Genomic DNA, 23,665 nt, shown 5'->3' with positions numbered 1-23,665 from the left:
CATGTGACGTCGTTGCCTTTAATGCGAAGGGGCGAAGGCACAGCAATGTGATATACGCAGTTTGCGTTGCCTGAAGTTTCCAGTCCGTCTCGTCTTGTTTGAATGCGCTTATGCTACGCTTGTTTCTTCGGAAATTGTGCTGTTTGGACTATGTTGAATTTTAGTAGCCTTGTTTTAGCAATAAATCTTTGTGTCAATCAATTAGAGCTCAAAAAACTTAAATGCTGTCAGATATACATCGCGTTCGGTCAAATTCTTTTTAGAACCTCGTGCGTGTCTTACGATTGCTGAAAGATATCGAGATATCTCCGAGCTCAGAAGGTGACTCACCTAGCATTTGACCTCCAGAAACTCGGAAAATTGAACCTGGTAGACCGAAAAAGGTCAGTTGGTGAGATGGGGTAGGGATGAAACACGTTTCAATTGTTCCCCTGTAACTTGAAATTTTCCTATTTTCCTGTGGAGTCTCGGAAAGGAAAAAAACGGCAGAGGCATTGGCTGATGGAGGGCCGAGTGTAGTTCCGTTAGGCCCCTTGCACGCACACCGATTTTGGAAAGCCGGTAAAATATCGGCCGATATTTTACCGGCGAAGCGATGCTTGCACACACGCCAGATTTTTACCGGTCAAACGATAAGTTGCTATGTTTTTTAGCCGGCGCCGGCGATCCACAGTGACAATGGCCGGCAGCTAACCGGCATTTTGCCGGTGCCGGCGCGTGGTCGGTACGTGTGCAAGCCTCAATGCTCTCCCATTGTTCACTATTGGAATGTGGACGGCCGATATTTTACCCGCCGTCCAAAATCGGTGTGTGTGCAAGGGGCCTTAAATCTACGACGTGGTTATTATCCTACGGCGCTGAGATTTCCCCGATTGTTGTCCAATCTCTTGGGAAGGTTCATGCTATGTGCCTGTCGTGTTTTGCCTTAAAATTTTCTACGGCTGCAATTCTATTGCAATACTTCTGCGAGAGCTTTTAAACAAAATTGTTCGTGAGTAGGACAAGCAACGTAGAGCGATGGCGTATGCGAAGAGAGGATCGGAACTCTTTCTACTCCCTCTTATGCCGCTATCACCGCCGCAGTTATCAAAATTTCCTCTTTCAAATAGTACTGAAAGAGGAAATTTCGATTACTGTCGAAATTCCAGGCATACATCTGCAACACCGCATGATAGGATTTAAAAAAATGCCGCAAAATTTTTTCTTTACAGCTTCGATCCTCAAAATAGGGGTGCGCCTCTTACACGTGTGCGCCTCTTACACAAGCTTATACGGTAATCGTAAGGGAAAAGGTTTTGGGGGGCTTGGGGCCCCTAGACTCCCCACCCTCTGGGTATGTGTCTTTGTGTCGATGTTGGGAGTGAATGGAAAAATCCTGGTGTGTTGAGAGTGTAGAACGAGGGTGTTGGGAAGCAAGAGGTATTGTGTCCCTGACGATGGGAGCCAGGAGGTGAAGATTTTGGAGTCCTGCCTAGTAGTAGTATTTACATCCACTTCTTTGTTTAATGTGGGAACCAATGGTGTTTATTTTAAGAAGAGTAAGAACCTTCAGTAACACCTTAGAAATTTGGACGTTTCAAATTTAACATTTCAGAATGATCTTCATAAATATCTCATTGTCAAGGAAATGTGTCCATTTTATTCCTGCTCTGACATCTTTGACCGAACATCACTGAGGTGTAAATAACATATAGTCTGGTACTCAAGTGAAATAATGCAAAGAATTTTTGGAGGTCTCTTCATGCCATCTTCTTAAGTAACGTGAACTTCTGCCTTCTATAAGTACAGCCTACTCTTCAAAGAGAATACATACATAGATAATAATACTTACTGTGGGAGAGGATGATTTGAGTGTTCTTAAAACTTGCAATTAAGTTACTATGTTTGCTTGCAGGTGAACCTGGCATCTCTGTTGCTAAAATAAATAATAAAAATGCAATAAGCTCTTTTCATGGTTATGCAGACAAAAAAGCTTCAGAAAAAAAGGTCATACATGATGTATTTACCAAAGGTGACTCGGCTTTTAATTCAGGTGAGTTGAGTATGCTGACAATTGAAATGTATTCTGTGTTTAAGATGAATACTTGATAATTAAATATGTGAAGTTACGGAGTAAAAAGAATGTTACTCATGGCTGGCATTATTAATTGATCAATTTTATCTTAATTACTGTTTTTTTCCCTACAGGTGACATCTTAGTAATGGATGAATTTGGGTATTTTTATTTTAAAGATAGGACTGGAGACACTTTCAGGCAAGTAGTACAAGAGTTAATCTGTACTTTTTATTGCATATCAGGACTTGCTATAATTTATTTCACGGTATGTTATATTTTGTGTGCATGTGCGCAGGCACATAGTTCAATTTGATTTCTTGATTGAAAGATAGGTGTGTAATTCCAAGTAGGAAGTTAATTATGGACAGTTTTTCAATTTATTATTTTTGCATTCTAAAGAAGTAAATGTGTGTTTAGTGATAGAATAAATATTGATGAGTCAGAATTTTATCAAACTTTTCCACTGATATGAGGTATCCTGCCACCATTACTCCACTAAGTTGTTAGCTAATCACCATCAGCTGATAGAGCTGCAAATTTTAGGAGCTTAGAAGTGATTTCAAGCGGTTATAACTGTACCTCTTATTCTCAGAATATAATTCATCCATATCAGGAAACACTGAAATAACTTGTAGATGTATGTGCTTGCTTGAAAAGAGTACATTGCAGTTATTAGCTCCTGCTTTCAGTTATTCCATGTAGAAATATTTCATATGAAAATACATTTATACTATTTGGTTATACTAATTTCCTGAAAGGAAATTTTTCTAAAGAATGTTCTTTACGGGAAATAACCTCTAAAAAGATGTATAAAAACTTAGTCAAAATGAATCCATTCATTGTGATGTTGTGACTCTTTTTAGATCAGAAAATCTATGGAAATATCTAATCGACTGATTTAGGTGAACTTGACATTAATATCCCATATATATATATCCTCATATATATATATAAGTATATAATTCTAAAAATTTAACTAAGGTCTCTGTCAGAACTATGTATGTATAGGATTAATGTATTGGGCTTTCATTTTGGTGGAATGTAGTAATATTCATAGAGGAACAAAGCAAAAACAAATTACTGTTCCTGTAAACATAAATATGCTCTACTGTTTGTGTTTAAGTTCTTGGTTTTTGCTTTTTCCTACCATGACTGGAAATATCTTTTTTTTTTACATATACATTTCTATGAATTTTTCTGTTCCAACTACATATGTATTTACTTACTTAAAATGATATTGTTGATTCCAAGTGAGGTTTCATATAATAGCTACACTTTAATGAATTTCTAAAATAATATCAATTCATTTTTTAGGTGGAAAGGAGAAAATGTTGCAACGTCAGAAGTTGAAGCAGTCATTAGTAACATAGTTGGCTTGAAAGATGCTACTGTCTATGGAGTCGAGGTATGACAAATGTAATGCCTTGCACAAAGTGAAAGCTATTTGCTGAGTAAATACTGTAAAAAGTTGGATTTAAGTAAGCCATGGACCATGGAGTCTATGCAAATTTGATTTATAACAATATACATATATGACTCTGAATTCGATAATTTTGTATGTTGCCGGGCACATTCTTTTCAATTTCCTGTAATTTAATTTATCCTCTGCAGAGAGAATATTTAGTCCAACGGAACTTACACACAATGATGGATTGAAACAAACAAATTATTGGCATGGAAGTACTTCCAATACTGTAACCTATAATTGTTTGGGTTTTCAGGTTCCTGAAACTGAAGGAAGAGCAGGTATGGCAGCTATTGTAGATGAAGATGGCTCCCTTGACCTGGTCAAGTTATCAGAAGGGATGAAGAAGTCTCTACCAGGATATGCAAGACCGCTCTTTCTACGAGTCCTTAAAGAACTGCCTATGACAGGTTTTTATCCTCTATTAAATTATTTAAACCCACTGGAGCACCGTGAGAATGGAGATTTCCACAGTGTATATTGCACTTCTTCATTTTCTGTTACTGCTACGTAGGTTGCTGTGGCATTGACAACAGTTTTGCTGGCACTACTGCCAGCATCTTCAGGCGAAAACAGTGAACCGGCATCTCCGACCTGAAGATGCTGTTGTCATCAACCACAGCAACCTACGTGGTAGTAACTGGAAATGAACAAGTCCATTGGGGCACTGTATAAACAAGTGGTGAAACTAGTCTTTTGGTTGAAAGAAAATAAATTCCCTAGGGGCCGTACTGTTTTGTGGGCAAGGTGGGGGGTGAGAAGTTACAAGGCTGACTAGGGGGTAATACATGGAAACAACCTAAAACACGATGAGATTAAACAAACGCACAGCTCACTCACACACCTCGCGGATTTGCTCCAAGGAACAAATGTCCGTGCAGGACACACGCACTCACTCAGGTTTGTGAAGCTCTCGCTTACGACAGTGACCCACTCACACACAAGAAATAGACGATATTAAAAATTAAGAAAAACACCCTCTCACTCACACACCTCGCGGATTTGCTCCAGGGAACAATTGTCCGGGTAGGACATTTGTTCCCTGGAGCAAATCCGCCCTGGGGAATTAATTTTCTTTCAACTGTTCAACGGCCGTAGTTCGTTCAATCACTTTTAGTCTTTTGGTGTTTTAAGCGCAATGCTTTAATGCCGAGTACTGAAACTCCCACACAATATCCTTACCTAATTTATGCATGTATTGAATCCAGGTTTGACATAAATATCCCTTTAAAGTACATCATTCTAAATAGCAAACTCATGTTCACTGCTGGAACTATGTATAGAATACAGTACTTTTTGCTCATATTATTTCAACTATGCAAGAAAAATAATTCCTCGGTAATAATCCATACTTTTATTGCACAATAAAAACATACCAACACAGATTTCAAAAAGTGGCCATTATTTTAAAGGTGCCTAACACCAAGACACCACCAATGTATCTCTCAGATGAGGTGGGGGAAATTGCATCAGGTGAAAGTTCTCATAGATGTCTTAACATTACATATTTCGTCTTCAACCTCGGTATGTATGATTTCATCATTATCATTTAGTACTACCTTGATGATGAAACAAAGGTGTACTGAAAGCTGACTTCAGCTGCACAAAAATGTACAAAATGACAGTAGTCAGTCAATTTAACATTCCAATCCAATTTTTTTTTAAGATCATTCCGATTTAAGTCTTTAGGACATTTAGCCTAATGAAGTAATTACGTATAAACCGTATGAGAAATAATTCATAACCGATTTTAATAATTATTACATGCATTATACTAATGTGTATGTTAATTTTCTGCCAACAGGAACCTACAAGCTAAAGAAAAAAGACCTCCAATCAGATGGCTTCAGCCCAAAACTCATCAAAGACAAACTATATATTAGTGTCAAAGAGAAGTTTGTTCCTCTCACAGAGGAAATATATGCTGATGTATTAAATGGGAAAGTAAAATTATGAGACTAGACTGTGTTAAATATTAAATTGCTGTGAAAGTCAACGGAAGAATGGTTGGAAAAAACTGTGCTGTACCACGAGTGAATTTAGAAACATCTCACAAAAGTGTCTGCCAATGAATCGTTTTGGCTACTCAACCAAACAGCAACATGATCCATTTTACTTGAGTGCCATTATACATATATGTACCTGGTTCTTAGATTCTAAGGATTGGGTGAGTTTCATTTCACCATCACTGAAACGATGTTGAAAACATTAGGTAGTACATCACAACACATGAATAATTCTTGGTGCTGGTGGCACAAAGAACATTCATTATAATTTAAATGAAAGAGTGAGATAATTTACACATGAGTGAGACTGTTTGTACACCACACAGTGAGAGGTTATTTTTGTAGACTTTTTTTAATAAAACACAAAAAATATGAAATAATTACATGTATTGCTTATAATTAAGTAGATTTACATAATTTTAACATTGTAAATATTCTGCTTGTTATTGAGGAGAATCTTTTCTTGTTTCTTCTTCTCTTCCTTAAATGCCAATGTATTTGCTTTCCGCTCCATTCTTCTCTCCTGGAAAAAGGGAAGGTCATGATACTGATTTCAAGGAAGTACACTAACTTAATTATATGATGTGCTCATGAAATCAGGAATACATTGTTTTGGTTCCAGCTATTAAGTATTTAACTTTGGAATACCAAATGCTATACAACATCAAAACTTAAGAAAGTGCTTACATGCACCTAGTTTTCTTGTAAGAGAAGACAAGGAATTCCATACCCTGTTTTACACACATAGACAATCAAGGAGTAAAATGACTTCCATTGACATATCCCATCACATTCACATCCTTCCGCATTTTGCCGTAATTGAAAACGACAATAGCAGTAAATAGTGGGCAATTGTGCACCTACTGAATTCATGCATAAATCTGATTTAACCACATAGAGATGGTTCAACAATTGGCCAAAAAATTGTACATACATACAACTATAACAAGAGCATTGAACTTCCATTACCTTCCTGTAATTTTTCAAAGCTTGTTTGCGAAGTCTCCTTTCCTCTGGTGTTTCTTCCTTAGGTCGAAATGACAACTGCGAAATAGCTGATGTAGCAACAGAGACTGTCTCATCCTCACCATTCCTTTTCTCCATCGCATAGGCTCTATCAAGGGCTGCAAGGCCTTTGGGAGTTAAACCACTATTCCTGTCACTCCGCAGCACACCTAGAGGAACACCAGTCTTTGCTGATATCTTGATTGTATTCTTGCTTGACTGAAGATTTAATTATGACAACATAATTATTACCATAAAATTTTAGTGACATCAGCTTCTAGAAAGATAACTTCATGTTTGAGTAAAATAATGCCATATCCTATTCACTGCTTTCTCATTGTTAAATGTACTTGGAAAACCCAAATCCGACTAAAAGAATTACTTCGTGGGCACTTTTCAAAGCAATTTACCCGATCTCTTGTCTGAATCACTATATTATAAAATTGAACCATCTTAAAGACCAAATCATGTCAATTTCAAGAAGGCTGGGGCAGGATGATCCTTTGATTCCATTCACATGACAGTTGGACACACATCTATGTGTACTCAAATTGTAAGTATAAAGACAAAAGTAGCCAACAAACATATAATATTATATATATGGTGTTTATATATACTAATGTACATAACACCATTTGCACCTAATTTCTCATGATTAATCAAATTTAACAAGATGATACTTATCAATTTCTTAATTTGAAGAGATAACTTTACTGAGGAGAAATTTTCAAAAGTGCACTTTTGACATATTTCAAGGTGGAAACATTTAAAATTAATTCTCGAGTATAACACTACAAAACAAATAATCAGGGCCAATTTTCTAGAAAACCTGAAAGTCAGATCATTTCCTCTTGACGTGGTTGTTATCCCACATGCTGAAATTCCCCAGATTGTTGTTCCCTTGGGAAGAGTCAATCTAAATGCCTATTTTACCTAAAAATTTTCCACAGATAAAATTCTGCTCCTGGATTCACGGATAAAGTTTGGTTCACGAGAAAGAGAATATTATAGGTAATTCTTTCAAACTCTTTTTTGCATTCAACCTACTTTTTGTTGTAGCAATTACTGCAATATAACAATGTCATCAGATGGCAATGAAGGCCACCATACACCTGAGCAGCCGTGGTGCGCTGATAAATAACAATGTAGTATTCGGTGCATTCACATGCACCAGAGTAACCTGACTAGTGCCACCACGACCTGTGCAGCAGTTGGCCGCCACGGTGGCGGTTGAACACCTTTTGAGTTTTGCTGCAGGCCACGGCAGCTGATGCCTACTAAGTTTCAACTTTCTAATGTGTTACTTTGACAAAACTGTGATATGCAAACATGTGCAAAATATATTGTCATTAACATTGGGAAGAGTCCATCTTCATTTCTGCAATCAATGTTCATTTTTTTAATCATCAGATCACAATTACCTTACGAAAATTTTGAATATATTTTGACTAGAGATGTGCGAATATCCCCGAATACTCGAATACAGGTAAGTATTCGTTAATCGAGATCTCGAATAATTATGCTGAAGGTACGACCACGAATACTTTGAATTTCTCGCCATACACTGTCGCACGCACATCATTGGTAGTTGACTTGGAAAAATGTAGAGAACTCGAGTCGTTTAGTGCATGCAGTGCAGTTTTAGGCAAGTTGACGAACTAATACATCAAATTTGTGGATTAGAGCGGTGAAAAGAGTTCGACATGGGGAACTGAAATTTATCGGGTAAAAAATCCAAAAACCCCCACCAGGAGAACCTCAGTGCCGTGGAATAGTAACTACGTAGCACAATTCCTAAAATCCGCTACCCCCTCCATCCATCAGCCCGCGGCCCCAGCTCACGCAGGGTTCGTATTAGGAAGACCATAAATCAAAAGCTTCAAAAGAAAATATCAAGTTACAGGAGAGTAATAGAATCGTGTTTCACCCTTCCCTCTTTCTCCCCCACTGACTTTTTTCTGCTTACCTGCTTCGAAGCTCCCCATTTCTGGAGGTCAACTGCTGCAAGAGTCATCTATTAGACTAAAAGGTATCTAACAATGACTTTCAGCAATTGACATTACACCTTTATTGGATTGAAATATTATTAATGTGCGCGTAATTTCAAAAGAATTAGACTAAACACGACGTATTTCTGACTTTATTTCAGCATTTTATGCAAGGAAATAAATGTCAAAATACAACGGAGACTTAGCATTTTGGCAAAACTCGATATCCTGGCAGCTCAGCTTCTCGGAAGTTGATGTTGATGTGGTATTTTTTTCCGAAAACATATACAGGTATCCCCCGCTTAACACGAATTCGCTTAACACGATATTCGCTATAACACGATTGGTCCTCAAAAATCACTTTTACTGAAGTTGACCTAAGTTCCCGCTTAATTTAACTTCAGATGCGTATAATACACCAAAGCCTACTTTTTTGAGTAACTAAGTAAGGATAAAACGGGAAGAAATATCCTACGTCATCCACTTTAAGAACTGTAATAAATACATTGGCCCTCATAAAATCATATCATCATTTGAGTTGATCGCCGAGTGCGCGAGTGTGACATCAAATTTTTTGCAGTGCCGACGGAAAAAGCTATTCAAATGCCTGTAATCTGAGAAAAAATCCATTGCGAAATGAAAAACAACTTCATGTTACACATTTTATTCTTTTTTGTTGAGCCCAGACCACGACATCAATATCTAAACATCGTAATGGGTTATACTGTCGGCCTCCACCGTATCGGTATCACAGGATTACGTGAAATTATACTAAGTTTCCATTTCGTAGAAGAAAAAAAGGCATCCGCGGTATCCAGTTAGCTCAGCAAATGCGAGCAATTTTAATGTCTCAAAAACCTCGTGCTGAAATGATACAGAGAAGTAAATTGTATCAATTTACCCCGCGAGTTGGATAGATAGTTCCCACTAGTGACGTCTTTACGGCGCATCATGGTTTCTCCTCAAATCCCGAGTGCTCGCCTGTCAGTGGTTTTACCGCATAAAAACCAATTCTAAACTTCCGGACATGAGTGCAAAACGTGTAATATCTGCCACGAGTGATGGGCCAAGAAAAAGAAGGAGAAAGACTATTGCATTGGAAGCGAAGATGGCAATAGTAGAACGTTTCGAACGTGGAGAGCGCATCGCGGACATTGGGCGTGCCGTGGATCTACACGAAGCTACTGTTAGGACAATTTGTTCCAAAGCGGGGAGAATTAAAAGTAGCTTTAAATGTGCAACGAGTGTAAGCGCTGCAAAAGTAAATCGAACACGGTCTGAAACCATGGAAAAAATGGAGAAGTCGCTGTCACTCTGGATCGAGAGGCAAAATCAGAGCAGCATCCCAGTGAGTACGCTAGTCATCAAAGAAAAAGCATTAAATATATATAAGAATATAAGCAAGGACAAAGAATGTGTGCAGCCATTTATTGCTAGTTCAGGATGGTTCGACCGGTTCAGGAAGCGCTACAATTTTCATAATTTGAAAATTACTGGGGAGGCTGCAGCGGCAGACAAAGTTGCGGCAGAAGATTTTGTTGCAGGGCTGGCAAAAATTATAGGAGATGGTGGCTATAGTCCAAAACAAGTGATAAACATCGATGAAACAGGTTTATTTTGGAAAAGAATGCCATCCAGAACATTTATCTCTCAGGATGAAAAAGTTGCTTCTGGGTTTAAAGCTGCCAAAGACCGTTGCACTCTTGTGCTAGGCGGAAATGCAGATGGTGATTTGAAGTTAAAACCATTATTAGTGTATCGCTCTGAAAACCCCAGAGCTTTGCGAAAATATTCGAAAGAGCTTCTACCAGTGATTTGGCGCTCCAATACAAAAGCCTGGGTTACAAGTGGTTTATTTATAGAGTATTTTAAAAACCATCTGCACAAGGAAACTAAGGCTTACTGCGCAAAAAACAATTTGGAGTTCAAAATTTTATTGGTTCTTGATAATGCTCCTCGGCACCCACCTCATATTGTTGATTTATCTGAGCACATCAAAGTTGTGTTCTTACCCCCTAACACTACGTCCATTATCCAACCCATGGACCAAGGCGTAATCGCCACATTTAAGGCACACTATGTCCGAAGAACCTTTTCAAAATTGATCGAAGAAACCGATGGTGGTGATAGACAATCAGTGAAAGATTTTTGGCGTAAATTCAATATAAAGCATGCTATTGACATTATCGCCGAGGCTTGGGCAGCTGTACCATTAACCTGTATGAATGGCGTGTGGAAAAATTTATGGCCAGATTGTGTACATTTCAAGGGATTTGATGTCGGCGAAAATGTTTCCCTCTTGAAATCCGATATCCTTAGTTTCTCCAGGAAAGTTGGCTTCGAGGAAGTGAACGAAGAAGAGGTTGAAGATCTGCTAAATGCACAACACGAGTTAAGCGATGAAGAGTTAATTCACGACCGGGAGGAAGAAACTCATGGAGGGTCTTGCAGCGACGAAATGTCTGAAGAGCCAGAGGCAACTGTTCGAACTTTAAAAAACAAGGAAATATCAAGGGCATTCTGCCTTATAGAAGAAGCACTTCAAATTTTCGAAGATGGTGACCCAGATGAAATCCGCAGTTCAAAAGTAAATCGCGAAGTAAATGCTGCAATTGGGTGTTACAGGCAGATTTACAAGGAAAATAGCTGCAAAGCCAAGCAACTTTCATTGGATGCTTTCTTCAAAAAAGCTGAACCAGACCTGGCTGGACGTTCCAGATTTAATGCATCCGAAAACCTAGCTGAGGACGCCCCCTCGTCATCCAATGCATCCAGGCAGTAATCACTATTCCCGCGAGTTTCCTGTCATAAGTTCTCAGGTATCTATATCATTCTCTACGTATTGTCAGGCCATTACTTTTCTAAGTGCAAAGTTTCTTTGCGGTTAAATTGTCCTTGTACTTTCGTCCGTTCTACAGTCTTTGCCAGAATAAATAGCGCCAATCGCATTTCCTTTGTTTTCTTCTTCGATCTATTTAAATTACCCATTTTTGGCCGTTTCTGCCTCTACGTTAGCATCTCTGTTTCGTCTTTAATAAACTGTATGCTTTATTTCAGGTTAATTCGTCCAATTTGTGATTCCACCAATGTGAAATACATGCTGTGCTAAGCAGTCAGCGATTCACTACCCTAACTTCAATGAGTAGCGTGGACTTGCAGTTTATTAACATAATTTCGGAAAATTGAAATAATAACAATATTATTGCATTTAGAATTTTGTAATTATAACTAATGTTGTTATTAGGCAAATAAACTTATATAAAACTAGCCAACCGAGCTTTTCTAGGCCCAATTTTGTTATTCGACGTTAGTATCACCGATAAATTATGTACGGAGTTTCTAATGGCTTTTAATAATTCGCTTAGCACGAATTCGCTTAACACGGCACTTTTTCGGAACGTATCTACCGTGTTAAGCGGGGGATACCTGTATCAAGTTTCAAATTTATTAGTTATGCTATAAATCTCTATTGTCACAGTCACAGAGGAAGGGATATTTTCTCAGGATATTTGGTTTCTCCCTGATAGCAATTCAAATTCGTCTGCTTATCTCGCGCAAACTTCCAGATGGACTGAAAATAATTGAAGTAGAAAATCCGGTGGAGAAGCGCGTGCATTTTGCAAAACGCCTCGGATTGTCTGCTAGCATTCAAGTGGGGGTAAAGCGAGCTACCTGTTGAAAATAAGAAGTTGGATGAAGCTGAGTATCAGATGGGCGTGCCGCTGAAATGACGTTTGGTAGATAAGAATGTATACATCAGACAGAAATCCATCGTAGCAGTGTAAATGCCGAGACGGCATGCAATCATTTTTTCGTGAGGTGGTGTATCCCCTTAGGATATTTGAAAAAGATGTTAGTTGAATCAACTATATGTCCAAATTGTTACCATAAAATAAAATATTCCATTAATCAGCTAAATTCCTGTTTGAATCCTTTAAAGGAAATCACAATTACTCGCCAAAATCTTGGGTTTCCTGCTGTATAAGCAACCTAGTCAAACATTCCCGCATTCATCATTTTTTTCGTCCATCCCCTTGAAAAACGATAGATTGAGGTTCCACTGCATACCTTTTTATTCATGCATTCATCAAGTGAAATAGAAAAGAAACGTACATTTACTATGCTTTGCGCAATTCTAGTATTCGAGGTATTAGAATAAGCGAGGTATTTGAATATTCGAGCAATGATTTAATATTCGGATTCGATATTCGAGTTTGAAAAATCTGCTATTCGACCCTTCTCTAATTTCGACCCATTGTAGCACAAAAAATGGTGGTCCTTATAATTATGCTGAAAGAAATTCATAATTGTAATTATTTGATTTGCCATGACCGGCAGTGAAAAGAAGATGCATACCGTATAAGCGCGTGTAGGAGGCGCACCTTTTTTCCCAGACATTGCAGCCGAAAATGGGGGTGCGCCTCTTACACAAACTTCTTATCTCCCCCCCTCCCCTTCGCGGTCGCAAGTCCAAGGGGAACTGAGTGGACTTGGTTTTCAGCGTGAGTCAGTCATCTGAAACCCTGGGTCAAAATCAAACGGCAGGCAGGGGAGTTTATCCCTTCGTGACGTATTTTTAAAATGCTCCTGTTTGAATTTCTTGCAAGCATCGCACCGTCACGTCGGTACCCCAGAGGTGAACATTGAAAAGATCGCGCGGGGTTTTTCGCTCCAGAGCGCGCGCTAAATTTGCTGCCACGAGTGGGAATCCTGCGGCATTTATACTGCATAGTGTAATCGCTTATCAAACGTATAGAAACGTGTCGTTTTGAAGGACATACCTGGTTAATAGTCAACATCTGTCTTGCCGAGCAATTTCCATTACGTTGAGCACCTGATTTTTCAAAAATCATCTTCAGACGCTAATATGAGGATTTTTGCAACTGAAAATTATATTGGTGTCTAAACCTGCGGTTTAAAAAATTCGAACGAGTGTGTTCTTTGTTGGACTAAATGGTGGATAGAAGAAATCGGAAATGCTTATAAGTGAAGAGCGCTGAAGGCGAGGTCGAGGGGAAGGAGCGCGCTCTCTCCCCTCTGTATTTCAAGCTACGAGGCTATGAGCGAAGGAGCAAGGGAAGAACACGTCCGATCTTGCATGTGACGTCGTTGCCTTTAATGCAAAGGGGCGAAGGCACAGCAATGTGATATACGCAGTTTGCGTTGCCTGAAGTTTCCAGTCCGTCTCGTCTTGTTTGAATACGCTTATGCTACGCTTGTTTCTTCCGAAATTGTGCTGTTTGGTCTATGTTGAATATTAGTAGCCTTGTTTTAGCTATAAATCTTTGTGTCAATCAATTAGAGCTCCAAAAACTTAAATGCTGTCAGATGTAATTCGCGTTAGGTCAAATTCTTTTTAGAACCTCGTGCGTGTCTTACGATTGCTGAAAGATATCGAGATATCTCCGAGCTCAGAAGGTGACTCACCTAGCATATGACCTCCAGAAACTCGGAAAATTGAACCTGGTAGACCGAAAAAGGTCAGTTGGTGAGATGGGGTAGGGATGAAACACGTTTCAATTGTTCCCCTGTAACTTGAAATTTTCCTATTTTCCTGTGGAGTCTTGGAAAGGAAAAAAACGGCAGAGGCATTGGCTGATGGAGGGCCGAGTGTAGTTCCGTTAGGCCCCTTGCACGCACACCGATTTTGGACAGCCGGTAAAATATCGGCCGATATTTTACCGGCGAAGCGATGCTTGCACACACGCCAGATTTTTACCGGTCAAACGATAAGTTGCTATGTTTTTTAGCCGGCGCCGGCGATCCACAGTGACAATGGCCGGCAGCTAACCAGCATTTTGCCAGTGCCGGCGCGTGGTTGGTACGTGTGCAAGCTCCAATGCTCTCCCATTGTTCACGATTGGAATGTGGACGGCCGATATTTTACCCGCCGTCCAAAATCGGTGTGTGTGCAAGGGGCCTTAAATCTACGACGTGGTTATTATCCTACGGCGCTGAGGTTGCCCCGATTGTTGTCCAATCTCTTGGGAAGGTTCATGCTATGTGCCTGTCGTGTTTTGCCTTAAAATTTTCCACGGCTGCAATTCTATTGCAGTACTTCTGCGAGAGCTTTGAAACAAAATTGTTCGTGAGTAGGACAAGCAACGTAGAGCGATGGCGTATGCGAAGAGAGGATCGGAACTCTTTCTACTCCCTCTTTTGCCGCTATTACCGCCGCAGTTATCAAAATTTCCTCTTTCAAATAGTACTGAAAGAGGAAATTTCGATTACTGTCGAAATTCCAGGCATACATCTGCAACACCGCATGATAGGATAAAAAAAGGCCGCAAAATTTTTTCTTAATAGCTTCGATCCTCAAAATAGGGGTGCGCCTCTTACACAAGCTTATACGGTAATTCTTTCTGATCACATTTTTTTTCTTTTGAGAGTTGGTCACTAACTCGCATATTTAAGGGTTCATCAGGTTGCCGCTATCGTCAACATTGTAACATTTCCACAGCCTTTCATACGAAAGCTTTTCTATAGCCTTTCCATAGCTTTCAGACGAAACGACTTTTTGCCGACTGCCATCCATGTGAAATTCAGGCAGCTTTCAAATACGATGACTCTTTACAACGCCATGTACCTTGCCGTGAACGGTGTCCAGCGGAAATTGTTTCGTCTGAAAGTGGTCTTAGGTGAGCGCACAGCTGCACTCGTGCAGTGGACATATCTACCGCTCAGGCTATGCCGTGGCTGCTCAGTTTATAGATGGTGTCGCTATATGAGTATGTTGAGCAGTTTATTGTTGAGGTTATAAGAACAGTGACATTGAAGCATGCGAATAAGTTTTCAATTTAAGCAAGAATTTAAGCTACATTGCATAATACAGAATATATTTCGAAGTGACAAGTTACAACAAATTAACGGATGATGTCAGCAGAAGTTGGGGGAGTTTCACTGTTGATCCTGACTCTATTCTAACTATGTATCTATGCAGTATGTAAACTGTACTCCAAACATTTTTTGTGTGGCCCTTCATAATTAACATCGACCACCACTGTTTTCAGGAAGCGCCTATTCAGTACTGCAAGTTTCTGTCAAATTCAAATTTCTGTCAAAAAAATAATTAGGGATGGAGGGATACAGGATTTTTTTCTGATCCATATCAGATACACCCATGTCTCGTATAGCGCAAGGGATGCGTTCCTTGGGGTCTTTGCGCTATACGAATTTGCGTTATACGAGAGCGTTTTAACATAGGGAAGATAGGGATGCGTTCCTGGTAGCATAGGTCTTGGGTATTGAATTTCCTCTAAAACATCTATATTCTCATAAAAAGCCTTAGAAAACATTATTTCTATAAATATTTATAGTTTAAAACATCTTTAAAGATAGTATTCACGCATTCAAAGACTTTTATTCACGTTAAAAAAAATTCTTACGTGCTTTCGAAATTCCATCCTGTCGTGCGGGTGGGCTAACATCTGCTATCTCAGGGGATCGTAATGCGTTGCCGGCAGTTGATGATTTTTCAAACTAGTCTAAAAACAACTATTGTGTCACCCAGGCCCTTTTGTCGCTCATCGAAATGACAGGAAAATGCTACTTTAAATGCCATTTCATAGCTAGCGGAGTTTATGGATGAGAAATCATTTTAATTTGAAGTCCTCCGAGTCATTAGCAGCTACGTGAAACAGTCTTTAAATGCCTTGAAACATGACCCAGGTTTTCCTTCCCTGAAAATGAATGAACGAGAATGCATTCTTTTCCAAAAGAATATCGTCTCATCAACACTAAAAACTAGTTGAGGGGGAAAGGAACCACTTTCAATAACAGCTTGGAGTTCATCAGAAAATGTTGTGGTGGCTGCGTTATCAACACTTGCAGATTCACCTGATATCGCCGCACTGAAAATACCTGCTTGCCGTTTAAATTCTGGAACCAACCGGAGCTTTCACTTAATGTCTCGGAGCGATTACCACTCTCGTCTTTTTGTACTGATTCACCATGAACTTTCCGTATGTGTAGACCGCTTGGTTGAAGTTGGTGCGGCTGAGGTCACTGATATTTTAGCTTCGTCTTTATTCAGAATAAGGCACCGTGAGTTTAAACTTCCACGCAATATCGCTTTGACGCTCTCCATTTTCAAAGCAATTGACCTCTCTCAAGTACTCTTCTAGGATTATAGTTTTTATTGATAAATTCTTGATTTTTCTACACGCATTCCTATTTTTTGCCATATTCTCTTGGTTTTTACTCTGTATGGCTCTATCTAAATCACCTTCCACTGCTGAACTGTATTCCTGAGACGCAGGCGGCCTAAGACTGCGGGGAGGGAACGAAGCCATTGTGTTTGAGACTCTATAGCGGACCCTTTTATGTGTTGATGCTATTCATGCTCAACTCGGCCACCGCTCCATTTCTCCCCCGTGAATACCGATGACCTTGAAGGATTTAGCGTAGACTCTCTACCTGGAAGTCAATCGCCCGGTAACCTACGACGGCAAAAATACGTCTCAAACCGTATTGCTGAAAAAAAACTCATTTCCACTAGCCCCACGCTTAATTAACGATCTAAATTATTTATTATCATTCTGTTAAGGAGACGAGATAAATCTTGGGTAGGCCGGCTATCTAGACCCAATGACGAGTAATACTTTTGGCAATTGCGCAGCAATGAATTTCGATTAATATATAAACAAAAAAGAAGATTTGAGGCAAGAAATAATATTACTATGCGTAAATTGATAGAAATTTCGTATGTACTTAGCGCAAGTTCACGTTTTATCACGAGAGCGTTTAAGATTTTTGATTAGGCTACACTGCGTTGCAATGTTTCCCCGAGGAACGATTTTGCGCTATATCGAAATTGCGCTAATCAAAATTGCGCTATACGAGACATGGGTGTACTTGATTTCAGGTGTCAGATCTTGGTATATTTTTGGATCCAACTGCATTTTTAATTGCCTGCTATAAAACGAAGTACATAATTATTCAAGTTTCTTCTGGGTACAAGTGATTAAAGGAATGCTATCTAGGTTTTCATTCACATTTTAATATTTTAACTGATTAAAAATCATTTTTATATAAGCTTTCAAGTTATTTGACAGAATTCAAATTTTCCTCACTCATGTATCCCTCGAATTTTGTCACTTTCTCATTGCATGCTGTCTTGTGTTTCAACCAATGTTTCAATGGTGGTGAGGTGGATTTTGCGCTTTCTCGCAATAGTGTCACGCCACAGTGCATGCACATGGCATACGTTGAGCTCTCCTTATCTCAATAAAAATGTCTCCACACAATTAAATACACTTTTATCAATATATCATTGAATTAAATTGCAATAGCACCATCTGCGACACAATTACAACAAGATTTGACTTCAGGAGCGACAAGGTGCGGAAACTGAACAAGACAACCCCTCAGTGAGACCTCCTCAGTTGTCCTCCAGAAATGGAGGATTGAAGCAGGTCAGCTAATAAAGGTCATTTGGTGAGATGGGTAGGGATGAAACACGCTTCGATTGTCCTCGTGTACCTTGGTATTTTCATGATGATTTCAAGACAAGGATTTATGGTCTGTGTGATCTCGGAAATGAAAAAAAAATATCAGATGCATGGGATGATAGGGGGCCGAGGATAGTTTTCTGAAATCTGCGATGTAGTTACTTTTGACTTGGTTATTATCCTATGACGCTGAGATTCCCCCAATGATTGTTCAATCTCTTGGGAAGAGCCACAGTATGTGCTTATCATATTTTGCCTTAAAATTTTCCACAGCTAAAATTCTGTTGTATATCCCATTAGAGAGATTTTAAACAAAATGGTTCATAAGTAGGACAAGCATTGTAGTGCGACGGTGCATGCCATGAAATGATCAGAACTCCATCCACTCTCTCTTATGCATTCACTGAAGCATTAATTTAAAATTTCCGTTTCATATCTGACGTCTTCAGCGAATTTGGATCCGAAGTATCCGGTGATGGGCGATATCCACAGATATTTGGATCCAAGGTATGCGATCTGACCATCCCTAAAATAGTAGATTGGACCCAGCTATGGTAAAAATGTTGAATTTTTTAAAACACAACCTAGTAAAATAACCAGTGGCTGCCTAAAGTAATGTGACAAATTAGTCAATCAAGCATTCTTTTACATGTTATTTGACCTTTTTCACTTGGCAAATAAAATTATGTAGACTATCATAAGTTTTATTACAGAGCTTTCTCATTTAAATTCGCCATTAATTCAGATACTAAGAGTTCATCCTTGGAACCTAGTATTGATAACTGATAGGGGAAAACCAGACCAGTACCAAGAACCAAAAAAATTTAAGAACCGACATCCTGAATTTATATGAAATTAAGCATTAATGATGTTCTCTAGAATTTTTTTGCAACTAAAGACGATAATTTCTTTTTTCTTAAAATATTCTTGTTTGTCTTAGAATTCATATGCTTGAAAAGTGATCCAAGGGAAAACATAATTTCTGACTGCCTAGCTCTTGCCCTCCAAATCCATTTGGCAGTTCCTTGTCATCTTCCCATTACCATGACCATCCGGCATTAAACACATCCATTTCTGAAACATAAACTCCTTGGCTGCAGCATGACATAATCTAGGGTTGATACCTTCCTGAATACAGCCAATCTACAAATGGTAATGAGTTAGTCACCATGATTCCACATGATTGAAGCTTGTAATGCAATGTTGCAGGGGCACCGAATTATCTCCAACTGAAGAAAGGGCCATAATTGACGCTCTTGAACAGTGGTTGAGGAGAACTTAAACTTGCAACAATGATTATAACATAGCGTAGTGTACATCGACCTAAATGCTGAATATAAATATCCACGATACTTCGGAGTAAAATTATTTTTTGTTTTGTTTGAGGTTTGTAATTTTGTAAAAATGATTCTTTCACTATAGATTGGATTAGCCTTTTTGTCAGACCCAACGATTTGCTTCGTAAAATCGATAACTTTGTAACAATGTTGTTTGCATAAGCAAAGAGTCTACCAACCATGATTCATAATAATTTATATTTAGACCATTTTCATGAATCCACTCTTGGCAACAACCTGCCTGATCGATCAGTATATGGTCACAATAACAGGGTATTAGAAAAACATTTGAAATACTCACGAAATTATCCTTGATGAGCTTCGGGTGGTTGTAAATGTTAGAATAAGTTGAAAGAATTGATTCGCAATCCCATTTTCTATCGTCTTTACTGGAAGCATCAACTTCTATGGTCTCCTCATCCTCATTCTCATCTTCCTCTGGTAATTCATCATCGTCTCCGTGGGCTGCCAGACGAGCCTCCTCCAATGCAACTTTTGCACGACGCTCCTTTTCAAATTCATCAGCACACTGCATCAAGATTCCATTGTCCAATGGCATATCTCCCTCTATCTCCTCAGTTTCCAGGGCACCAATCTCAGTGTCATCATATGATTCAAACATCTAAAAGAATAATTATTTTTTCCAAATAACCATCAAGTGATATACGTGAGGCAAAACAAAAGACATGCAATTAAAAAAAACAGTATCAGGAAGTAAGAGAACATTCTATAGATTCATTCAGAAAATGAAGATGTGAAGATTTTTCCACTTTATCAATTACTATTACAAAGTAGACTTGTTCATGGGTACAAAAAAGTTTTTTTTCAGACTACTATAGCATATTGTTAAGGAATAAATTGTCAAAATCACAGCAGCATTCAACAAACCACAACAAGAAGTACGATAACATACACAAATTTGGGAAGGACGCTCAAAACTCAAAAAAGTCAAACTAAATGAATGACTAAAATTAAGGGGTGACATCCCTATAAGTCACTTACCATCATTCTTTCCAAAAAGAATCAGCAGATGCCAGGAGCAAGGGGTGCACAATTGTCTCCCCCGAGACATTAAAATTTAACAACTGCATTGAAAGGTTATTACTTGATTTCGTACATACTGTAGTTCAAGGCTATCAGATAAATGAATTGTATGCCTGCGACTATTGCGTCTGGTATGAGCAATATAACTCACCATAAAAAAAACCTTGGCAAGAAATTCTACACTCCTACCGCAAGCATCTCATCAGTTGTAATTGTTGCACTCTTTATAAAAGAGGTACGTATCATATCAAATGAAAGGAATTAGAGTAGAATCTCCATTATATGAAGCAGGATATTACAAAATTTTGATTATACGAAGCAAAATCCTCAGTCCCGGCAAAAAGCTTAAGGTGAATAAATATACAGTAAAACTTCAATTTTACGCACTTTGATTTTACATCAAGTCTCGTTTTTACGCAGCGACCCTCAAGTCCGGCCGGAAAGCATAGGGAATTGCAATGGTGAAACTTCGACTTTACATCTTTTCCTGATTTTACGTAGTTTTTCGATTTTGTGCAGCATAACCCCAGCCCCAAAGAGGCCGCTAATCTTGATTTTACGCAGTTGTCTTTCGACTTGTTTTGAAAATCCCGACTGGAGCAATATGAAGTTAGGTTATTTATTCGTCTCAATGAGTTGCAAAAATGAATACAGGAACGGTTGAAATAACATCGCGAATCTAATTATTGCTTCCCCCTGCACCTTCTCAGTAATATTTTAGGCTACTTTACAAACGCGAATATCGCTCTTAGTTCAAATTTGCCGTAGATGGATATCGAAACTTAAAAGATACGCCATACGATATGTTATGATTGAAATTTTTTCAGGTCACATGAACTTGGTAATAAGAGTTTACTGCTTGACTTTCTTTTTAATAACAAATACTTTGTAAAGCCGTTTTTTTGAGTAACCCGAGTCTACTCAATGCCTAAATACAAAAGAAGTGTCCACATGTTAGATGGGCCTGAATAATACTTAACATTGTGAAGGGAAATTGGTTGTACATAAGCATCTGGTATTAATGACAATATGATTAAATGAAGGTTTCACTGTATTTTTGATGTTGATAGATTCGTGCAGTTAATTTCTTTAATTGGTAGACATTTTATTTTAAATGAATAATTTAACTTAGGCTATAATTAACTAAAATCGTAACACCAGGCTAATAACCAATTCCTCAGCAGTGCCTTTAACATTTGAAGAGCCAAATTTAAATCATCACTGCTGCCGATGCACATTACTAGAGATACAACTAGAAAATATACACTCTCACCTTTTCAAATCGTGAATCCAAAAGAGTCAACTGCTCATTTCTTCTCATTACTGAACTAGACATGGAATACTCAGTAAACCTGGATTTGGTCTCTTCATCCGCAAATGCAAATGGGCCATCCAAGCTGCCGACTTCATCTCGCTCCTCATCCCATGACGCATTCTCAAACCTGAAATAATGATTGTTGGAATAATATGATACAGTTACAAGGATAGGATACACTTTCAAATGATCCTGTTCTTTGAAAGGATGACAAAGAAAAGACAGCCACTTAAATTTAGAGCACTATTTTTATGAATGAATTATCTTCAAACAACATGGATAAAAAAGGCCTTCTTGTCCCCACGTAAAAAAGAGTACTATGATATAGTTTTCCCAACAATCACCTAAGAATTACTATCAAAAAATAATAACAAATTGAATTTTTTTTAAAATCTGTTAGTACTACCATTGACAATATTCTCCAACTCGTATGAAACACAATGGCAGGGAAAAACATGGCAGATAAGTATTTATTTTGTAATACTGTATTGAAAATAAAAAAATTTCTAGGAGTGAGAATTACAGAATGAGTTTTCTAGGATTGAAATAATAATGTGTTGTTCCATATGCTACAATTAAACACACAATATGGACACCTTGAATCATTAAAATTGATTTCTTTTACCAAATTTGTCTTTCTTACAGTTTCCACTATCACAAGAATTATGAAATATACACGTATAGCGATAGGAATTAATCATGTACAAGAATTTCCAGTATAGTTACCCCTCAACAGATTCCTCATCATCTGAGTCTCTTTCAGGACTGGCATTGGCCATTGCAATAAAATCATCTTCTAATTCATTATTAGGGTCCTCATAGTCAAAATCTTCATCCATAGCAGCCACTATATCAGGATCATAGTCTAGTCTGGGCCCTAAAAGATGAGAGGAAAAAGACAAGAGCTTACTCGATTAGAACGAGTGAAGAACATTATCGCAAGATATCAATTGATTTTGGCGTGACTTGGTGGAACGATGATATATTCATGGTGAAACAAAAACCCAGTTCCGTTCCACAAACTTTCATTTGCTGTCGACAATTGTCTTGATAATGACGATATAGTCGTCAAAACTAATCGACAGCACATAAAAGTTTGTGGCACAGTACAGGGTTTTTGTTCCACCATGATTATCGCATCGAAGGTGCTACTTTTGTGTGTAAACTCACCGGAATGAGGAGCAGCTTTATTCAACAGTCCAACCTCCTCTTCAACATTTGATGCAAACACGGAAGACGGTAGGGTTACCCTAGGCTGAAAATATATTCGTTAGTATAGTGTACGGTTTTGAGGTAAAACCAAAGGATTTTAATGAAGAATTATACCTTGTTTTCACCGCTTTCTTTGGAGGAATTTTCTTGCTTGTTTATCCTATATCTTTCACAAGGTTCCCATTCCACTGACACTGCATTCGCATCCCGAAGATGTTGTAAGTAATTGTAGTCATCATCGAAAAATATACCATACTTCCTCTGTTCCTCATGCAATACATTCTTTTCCGCCTGAGAATCGAGATTAGAAATTGGTATACAAAGATATGACTAAATTAAATTTAAATAAAATTCTAAACGATCACCGCGGATGAAAATAGCAAAGTAAATTACCTTACCTCTTTGGGTTTCTGTTCTAAAGGGACCAACACACGTTTCGGTGCTCTTTCATCGGCAGTAAGCGGATCTTTTTGGCTCCGGTGCACCAGATGAAATGTAATTGCATTTTTCTTATCAATAAACTTCTTCTTTTTTGGCTATGGACAGCGAAAACAAAAACAGATTAATGAAAAGAGCACGTAATTTCCCTGTCAATTTTTAAAAAGAAAACCAACCATTTTCAAGCGTTGTGGGACCTAATCAATGAGACTCAATTGGTGATTAATTTGGAGGAACTCCAAACTTAAAATACAAACGGCTTCACTGCACACACAATGAATTACGGGAATTACGTTTCAACGAAATCACAAAAATATGCCATGTGTTGACACCCCACCACCGCCACCCTT

At 38.4% G+C, this 23,665-nt stretch overlaps 2 protein-coding genes across 2 annotated transcripts in view; one reads left to right on the top strand and one right to left on the bottom strand.

Annotated features, from left to right (window-relative positions):
* The window catches only part of LOC124156275 (long-chain fatty acid transport protein 1), an 81,096-nt gene extending 75,186 nt beyond the window's left edge, over positions 1-5,910 (top strand). Inside the window, exons 7-11 of the mRNA XM_046530713.1 lie at positions 1,895-2,032; positions 2,188-2,254; positions 3,371-3,461; positions 3,778-3,931; positions 5,326-5,910. Of these exons, the coding sequence (XP_046386669.1) occupies positions 1,895-2,032; positions 2,188-2,254; positions 3,371-3,461; positions 3,778-3,931; positions 5,326-5,477 (602 nt within the window). The 3' untranslated portion in view covers positions 5,478-5,910. The remainder of the gene's footprint in view (positions 1-1,894; positions 2,033-2,187; positions 2,255-3,370; positions 3,462-3,777; positions 3,932-5,325) is intronic.
* LOC124156276 (protein LTV1 homolog) lies at positions 5,898-23,654 on the bottom strand. Its single transcript, XM_046530714.1, has 9 exons — positions 23,492-23,654; positions 23,276-23,413; positions 22,992-23,168; positions 22,836-22,920; positions 22,392-22,542; positions 21,624-21,792; positions 19,608-19,928; positions 6,497-6,751; positions 5,898-6,050 (listed from the first exon to the last, which is right to left on the bottom strand). Exons 1-9 carry the CDS (start codon positions 23,492-23,494, stop codon positions 5,937-5,939), a joined length of 1,413 nt encoding a protein of 470 aa, XP_046386670.1. The 5' UTR covers positions 23,495-23,654; the 3' UTR covers positions 5,898-5,936.
* Between the last annotated feature and the right edge of the window lie 11 nt (positions 23,655-23,665).

Source organism: Ischnura elegans, chromosome 3 (assembly GCF_921293095.1).
Source record: "Ischnura elegans chromosome 3, ioIscEleg1.1, whole genome shotgun sequence".
Classification (NCBI taxonomy): domain Eukaryota; kingdom Metazoa; phylum Arthropoda; class Insecta; order Odonata; family Coenagrionidae; genus Ischnura; species Ischnura elegans.
This window is presented reverse-complemented; position numbering and strand designations above follow the sequence as displayed.